This window comes from Elephantulus edwardii, unplaced genomic scaffold, assembly GCF_000299155.1.
Source record: "Elephantulus edwardii isolate Elephantulus edwardi_28Jun2011 unplaced genomic scaffold, EleEdw1.0 scaffold00222, whole genome shotgun sequence".
Taxonomy (NCBI): domain Eukaryota; kingdom Metazoa; phylum Chordata; class Mammalia; order Macroscelidea; family Macroscelididae; genus Elephantulus; species Elephantulus edwardii.
The window spans coordinates 4,110,342-4,118,818 of NW_006399972.1; the positions used below are offsets into that span (position 1 = coordinate 4,110,342).

The window sequence follows — 8,477 nt, forward strand, 5'->3', positions numbered from 1 at the left end:
TTCTAAAGGCATTTTATAGAATTATTTCCTTACACTTATGCATCAGGCATATAAAACAGGTGAAATTTTGACCCCAATTACCTGAAAACCAACCAAGTCAAAACCAAAATGCTCTGAGCTTTAACAATGATAACAAAAACAAGAGTCTTTTCAGGACCACTGAATGTACACTGATTGCTCACACTGTGCTGCTGTAAAAGCTCTTCTGAATCTACCTAATAACTGTTAGAAAGTAGGTCATTTGATCATATTAAACTTTTTTAAGTAGAAAGTAGAATTTTTTAAAAACTTCAAGCACCTTGCTGTTGTGAATGTCTATATACAACTTAGGAAATCATAACTTTTCACTTTCAAAAACATTTGAAATATTAGAAAAATCCTTTCCCCTCTTACCTATAGGGTTGCAGTTTAGTTCCACTGTCTTGAAATTCTAGCGCTTTTTTAATAATGGCTTCGTTTTCTTCTGTGTAAACGGAACATGTGCAGTAAACAACTGCTTGAGCTTTAGTAACTATATGTAAAGAAAATATAATCACTATAATGGCCCATCAACAACCTACATAAATTTGTTTTATTTCCATTATTTGATAATGCCACAAGATTTTGAAAGGAGTTATTTACATACATGCCTGCAAGGTTCCCTTTTAAAAACAAAGGCATAAATGACTGACATAATCTATGGCCAATAAATGAAGTCAATTTAACTAGGTTATATGTGAATTAAAAATTCAGTCAATGTGATTAGAGTAGTTACAAAAGGAATATGAGGAAATACAGCACACTTAATCCTACAATTAAGTAATATTACATTTAAGCAATTTACAGTTATGTCTATTATTTGTTCTTTGGTTAGAACTGATGGTCAACATTACTAAGGATTCTGTATGGTCTGGGATGAACAGTATCTACAGGGGTGGTGGTAGAGGCACCATGAGTTACCACACTGGGTGATATAAACTCTAGTGATGCTACTAAATAAGTATTTTTAAAATCCTGTTACTCAGGCTTGAAAGAAAGATATTTAGACTTTATCTCTAATCCCCCCTCTATTATCTACAGGAATCCCAAAGAAATGAACACTAAAACACGAACGGATTTTTGTACACCTATGTTCATACTAGCATTATACACAAGAGCAAGAAAATAGAAGCAGCATAGATTCTCATGAGTGGTAAGGAATTGCGTTTCCAACTCAAATGCAGTTCAAATTGACAAGCTGCTCCAAGGGAGAAAAATGAGGAATTTCTTCCTGTGTGATTTGGTGCATCTGAAAATCCACTGGAGGGTCAGCTATGAATCAGTTCTGACCAGATGGTATATGTTAACAACAATAACATTCTCTATTTAGCATTAAGGAAAACAAAAGTTTGATTAAAACTTACACAGTAGATGAGTTGTGAGGGTCAAGCACAATGACAACAAGAAAATTATATCAAGTAAAATTCCAAAAAGAAAAGGTGAAACTACACAATAATAGATGTTATTATTAGAATTTACCATTAAGAAATCATTAAGTTATAATTACTAACCCATGTTAAACACTACAGCAAAACATGTGTATATTTTTGGTTTTTTAGAAATTAGACTGAATTAGTAAAAAGAAATCTTGTTCTTTGAAGATGTTACGATTGAGTGTTCTGGAAATTTCATCTCAGGTTCCCATTTCTTTGCCTGATTATAAGAATAAATTATTTTTATAAGCGTTGCAATATATTTTAACAAGACGATATTAATGACAAACTTACATTCCATTGCATGAGTTAGCTGTTTATATTGTTGTTGAGAGAGTACATGAAGTTTTTCATCTGATATTCCTCCTCTGGAGAGATCTTTAAGTAAATCTGTATCTACATTTAAAAAGCAATTCAAACTTGTTAAATAGATCACTATTAGGTCTTTTTCAAATATGTATTGTCAGACTACTTAATTTGCAGTCACTTTGTCTAGTAACGCAAGTTTTTTGTGGAAAATATACATTAAAATTAAATGTGCTATCTGTTGTTGTTTTGTGCCATCAAGTCAGAACCAGCCCACAGCTGACCCTCCAGTGGGTTTTCAGAGGCACTTAGTTATTCACATGAGGGAAGTCTGCACATCTTTCTCCCACAGAGCAAATGGTGGACTTGAACTGAAAACTACATACAGACTATTAGAAAATGCTTAGCGGAGGTGGGAGAGGGAGAAAATTGTGCAACAAAGAAAGAATCTTTATAAAGAGAAAAGCGAACTGGTGTGGGGTTAGGGAGGAAAATGTGCAACAATGAATGAATGGAAATCCACGTTTTCTGTAAACTTGTAAAATAGCAATTTTTTAAAAAGAAAAAATATATACATATAAAATGTTTGCTTAATTTTTTTTCAAAATTATATGGGAAATGCTGATTTCATTCAGTTGAAATACTGAATTCCTTTTTTCTGCATGTTAGCTTAGTGGTAGAAGGAGTTGCATTGCCAATCCAAAGTTGCATGGTTCAAGTTGACCAGCTACAGGAGAAAGATGAGCATCTCCTCCTTATACAAGCTAAGAGTCAGTTCTGATGCCACGGCACGTAACAACAACAGCAGCAGCAGCAATTTATGAGACAGTCATCAAACTCCATCCAGCTAACCAAATAAGTTGCGGAGATACAGGAGAAAGCAGTCTGTAGACTAATACACACACATTATTTTCCCAAGTAGAATAGTCAGATCTAAGTAAAAAGAACACAGAAAGATGTAGTTAAAAACATTTGCTTACCACCGACGGGAGGAAAGGCAATAAATAAGAAAAGTTTATTATTGTTCTTGTTAGGTGCCATCAAGTCTAATACTACCCATAGCAACCCTATGAACAACAGATCGGAACCCTGTCCTATCCTGTGCTATCCTCACAATTTCTGACAGGAGCCCATTCCTGCAGTCTCTGTGTCACTCCACCGGGTTGAGGGTCTTTCTCTCTTTCTCTCTTTTCCTGACCCTTTACCTTTCCAAGCATGATATCTCTCTCCAAGGAATAGCCTCTCCTAGGAACATGCCAAAAGTATGTAACTTACATTATGATGGTGACATTAATCAGCTGTAATTAATGTTATAAAATAAAGTGTATATGCATGATGAAATGAAAATCCAATATGATTTGGAAACCTTCATTCAAATAAAGAAAAATATATAAAAAGATCTCAAAACATTAACTTACTGAAGAAATCTTGGAAGAAGTTGATAAAAGAAAATGCATGGGGGGGAGGGGATGGGTAGGGAGAAAAGTGCAACAATGAATGACTGGAAACCCTAAGTCTCTATAAACTTTCATTACAATTAAATTTAAAAAAGAAAGAAAATGCATGACTTCACAACAGATCAAGAAACATCTCTGACATTTTTTTAAATGTCCAAAAATTTTAACCTATTTCTTGATAATGTTTGTTGATCAAGCTGTATGTAATTCAAGCAAGCAACCTCAATCTCTTCTCCATCTATCATGGTACTGCCAATTGGCCCAGTGGTGAGAATCTCTGTGTTCTTGATATTGAGCTTCAGTCCATATTGAAGATTATAGTCCTTGACCTTCTACAGCAAGTGTACCAGGTCTTTCCCAGTTTCAGCAAGGGAGGTTGTGTCATCTGTATAATGTAGGTTGTTGATGAGTGTTTCTCCAGGCAGCAGAAGTCAGAAAATCAAAAGACGAATTGCACTGGGAAAATCTATTGTCAAGGACCTCTCCAGAGTACTGAGAAGTAACGATGTCATTCTAGAGACTAAATTGCACCTGATCCAGGCCATAGTCTTCACAATTATTTGCTATATATAAGAGAGCTGGACAAAGACTAAGGATGACAGAAGAATTATTGATGCCTTTGAGTTGTAACACTAGAGAAGAGTCTTGAACAAACAACGGATTGCCAAGAAAACCAACAGATCCTAGAGAGGATGAAACCAAGTTTCTCCTTGAAAGCTAGATTCTGAAATTCCACTTCACATACTCTGGGCATGTGGCCAGGAGGGACCAGTCCTTATAAAAGGGCATTATGCTCAGAAGGGTAGAGGGGCAGCACAGGAGAGGAAGACCACAGATGAGATGGATTGATACACTAACTGGGGCAATGGGGGTAGGTGTGCTGAAGTCAGTGCTATTGGCTCAGGACAGGACAGGGTTCAGAGCTGCTGTACATAGGGTCACTATGAGTCACAGGCAATTTGATGGCACATAACAACAACAATTTGATAATATTTAGATTTCTTTGCTTTGAGTCTGACTCCTGGCAACTCTACATCGGGTTTCTCAAATTATAAATCTTTACAGACCACTGCCACTCTTTCTCTCTAAAAGGTTTGAACCTTCAAACCTAACTGGTATCAGCCCAAAATACAAGCACAATACCAGCAGAGTTAGGCCATTATTAATTACTATATTTCTTTATAATTATAGAAAATATGAGTATTACTGATAGTAATACTAATGGCTAAGTAATAAGAAAATATTAATAAGATATATTGGGTGCTTCAGGTCCTCTTCACTTTCAGCAAGCAAGGCTGTGTCAACTGCGTAACGCAGATTGATGTTTCTTCCTCTAATCCTGATGCCACATTTCTCCTCATAGAGCCCAGCCTCCCAGATAACCTGTTCTGCATAAAGACTAAAAAGGTATGGAGACAGGATACAGCCCTGGCGTACACCTTTCCCAATTTTGAACCATGCAGTGTTGCCTTGCTCTGTTCTGACGACTGCCTCCTGGTCCAAGTATAGGTTTTGCATTAGCACAATCAAGTGTTCTGGGATTCCCATTCTTCTCAGAGTTAGCCACAGTTTGTTATGATCCACACAGTCAAATGCCTCTGCATAATCAATAAAGCAAAGATAAGACATTCTTCTGATACTCCTTGCTTTCAGCCAAGATCCATCTAACATTAGCTACAATATCCCTAGTACCATAGCCCCGTCTAAATCCAGCCTGCACTTCTGGTAGTTTTCTGTTGATGTGCTGTTACCATTGTTTTTGGATAATCTTCAGCAAAATGTTGCTTGCATGTGATATTAATGATATTGTTCAATAATTTACACACTCTGTAGGATCACCTTTATTTGGAATGGGAACAAATACAGGTTTCTTCCAGTCAGTGGGCCAAGTGTTTGTTCTCCAGATTTCTTGGCACAACTTGGTGAGCACATCCAGGGCAGCATCTGTTAGTTGAAATATGTCAGTTGGTATACCATCTATTCCTGGGTCCTTATTCTTAGCCAATTCTTTCAAAGCAGCTTGAACTTCTTCTTTCATCACCATAGGCTCTTACTCATACGTTGTTTCATGAAATTCTTCTGTGTCTGCCAATTCTTTTTGGTATAATGGCTCTGTATACTCTTTCCATCTTCTTTTAATACTTGCAGGATCACTCAATATTTTGCCCAAAGCATCCTTAAATATTGCAACTCAAGGCTTGAACTTCCTCTTCAGTTCCTTGAGTTTAAGAAATGCTGAGCGAGTTCAGCCTCTTTCATTTTCTGACTCCAGCTCTTGCACATTTCATTATAATATTTTGTCTTGCGGCACAGCTTTTTGAAATCTCCTGTTCAGCTCCTTAATGTCTTGATTTCTTCCTTCTGCTTTGGCTTCTCGACGCTCCAGTGCAATATTCAGAGTCTCTTCTGACATCCATTTTGGTCTTTTCTTCCTCCTCAGTCTTTGTAATGACCTTTTGCACTCTTCCTGGATGACATTCTTGATATCTTCCCATAACTCATCTGGTCTTCGCTCATTAGGGTCAAGGCCTCAAACCTGTTACTGAGATGGTTCTGAAATTCAGGTGAGATAGACTCAAGGTCATATTTTGGTTCCTGTGCGCTTGATTTCAATTTCCTTAGCTTCAGCTTAAACTTGCATATGAGTAGTTGGTCTTTTCCACAATCAGCTCCTGACCTAGTTTTCACAACTGATATTAAGCTTCTCCAGTGGTTCTTGGCACAGTTATAATCTATCTGATTCCTATTCATACCATCAGGAGAAACTCATGTGTATGGCCTGCTTTTATGTTTCTTGTAAAAAGTATTTACAATGAATAAATTGTTGATTGTGCAAAATTCTATCATCCTATCTCCAGCTTCACTTCTGTCACCAAGTCCATGCTTTACAACTACTAATCCTTCTTCTCTGTTCCCAACTTTTGCATTCCAGTCACCCATCACTATTAATGCATCTTGATTGCATACTCAATCAATCACTGACTGCAAAAGTTGGTAGAAATCACCTATTTCCTCTTCTTTGACTCTGGTTGTTGGTGCATATATTTGAATGATAGTGGTATTCACTGCACTTCCTTGCATACGTACAGATATAATCCTGAAGCACTTGCTGTGGAAGGTCAGGAACTGCAGTCTTCCGTATGGATTGATATATTGAGAGAAAGATCCTCACCACAGGGCTGATTAGCAGCATCATGATGGATGGTGAAGATTGAGATTGTTCACAGTTTTGGTTTGCTTGGATCCAGGCAACACTCTTGGCACCAGTAGCTAGGAAATTAAAAGACATATTGCAATGAGAAGTCTGTGGTTAGAGAACTCTCTGAAGTGCTGAAGTGCAAAGATGTCAGTCTGGAGACTAAGGTGTGCCTGATACATGCCATGGTCTTTGCTATGCATCGGAGAGCTGGACGATGACTAGGGATGATAGAAGGAGAATTGATGCCTTTGAGCTGTGGTGTTGGAGAAGAGTATTGAATATATTATGGGCTGCTAGGGAAACCAACAGGCTAGCCCTGGAGAGGGTGAAGCCAGGCTGCTCTTTGGAGGCAAGGATTCTGAAGCTTTGTTTGACATACTTTGAACATGTTGCAAGGAGGGACCAGTCCTTGGAGAAAGACATCAGGCTTGGGAGGGTGGAGGGACAGCACAGGAGAGGAAGACCCTCTATGAGGTGGATTGATTTAGTGACTGGGGTAATAATGGGGGCAGGTGGGTTGGAGATGGTAAGATTGGCACAGGATAAGGCAGAGTTTAGGGCAGTTGTATATAGGGTCGCTGTGAGTCACAGGTGACTCAATGGCACATAACAACAACAACATATCAGGTGCTACTTTACAAGGAATATTTTAACAACTTGAACTCTTAAAATATTCCTTTTTAAAAAATTGAGGAAATGGTTTAAATATACATTATTTTTTTTTTTAAAGAGCACTCATCTAACTGTTAAAAGCAGTGCCAGGATTGTAGTCCAAAAAGCTGATCAAAAAAATCTCTTCACAATTCCTCGGAGTATGGCAGCCCATTATTTAAACCATGGGTTTGTCACTAATATCGCTGAACTTTCACTAAATTGCCTTTCCTCTCTATTTTGTTTTATAGTGCACATTTTTCTATCTTTATTTTAAAAGCATTCATTCATCACTTTTAAGACAGTTTAAATATTATTATACTCTAACACCGTATCATTGCCTTTTACTCTTATTTTAAAATAATTCTAAATCATCAGCAAATACCAATTTCACATATTCTTGACAGTTCCAATATTTTTAAAAACTAATTCATTATTGCACTTGTCCATCTTGCTTCTAAATCCAATAAATGAATATGCTAGATCTGTTTCCACAATGTTTCTGACTACTATTTTCTATCATAGTCACTGTCAGCAATGCCTCACTTGCTACTGATTAGCTGTTTAATCCCAGGCCACATCATTAACCTCAGAGCCTTAAATGTAAAATGGAGAGCTAAGAGTAACCACGTCAAGTTCTTATGAGGATTAACAATCAAAGTAAAATGCCTCACTAAGTGCCTTATATAAGTGCTCATAAATGTTAAGATTAAATAATCATTAGCTTTAAATATATTAAGAAAGGAACTAAAACATTCCTGAGTTAACATTTAGTCTGAAGTATTTATATTATAAAACACACATACTAGGGGCTAAGAAAAGTATTGAGATGACATTATTTAGTAAGATGAGATGAAGTTGAACACGACTAATGTGACCCTTTGAACGAAAGATGAGAACCTTGCCCTTACCAGTGACACCCTCAGGGTCTACAAGATCTTTGAGCTCATTTTTGCAGTCACTATGCCAATCCATCTCATTGAGGGTCTACCTCTCTTTCACTGACCTTCTGTCTTTCCCAGCATGATGTCTTTTTCCAATGACTATAACCTCCTGACAACATGCTCAAGGTACGTGAGACTGAGTTTCACCAACCTTGCCTCTAGGAAATCTTCTAATTGCACTTCTTCCAACATCGTATTTGGCCTTTTGGCAGTCCAGTGGGTACTGAATACTCTTTGCCAATATCACAATTCAAAAGCATTGATTCGTCTTCAGTCTTTCTTACTCAATACACAACTTCCAGAGGCATAAGAAGCAACTCAAAATAGATGGCTTACGTCAGGCATACATAACTTAGTTCTTTTTATTTTTTATTGGAAGTATTTTTTTACAGAGGGTTTGGATTTCCATTCATTCATTGCCGCAATTTTCTCCCTGCCCACCCCTCCCCACCAGCTCGCTTCACCCTCC

At 37.3% G+C, this 8,477-nt stretch overlaps 1 protein-coding gene across 1 annotated transcript in view; it reads right to left on the minus strand.

Moving 5' to 3' along the window:
• The window catches only part of NSUN7 (NOP2/Sun domain family, member 7), an 84,951-nt gene that overhangs the window by 20,304 nt on the left and 56,170 nt on the right, over nt 1-8,477 (minus strand). The window contains exons 8-9 of the mRNA XM_006898191.1: nt 1,746-1,847; nt 394-511 (exon numbers count right to left, since the gene is read on the minus strand). Coding sequence (XP_006898253.1) covers nt 394-511; nt 1,746-1,847 — 220 coding nt within the window. The remainder of the gene's footprint in view (nt 1-393; nt 512-1,745; nt 1,848-8,477) is intronic.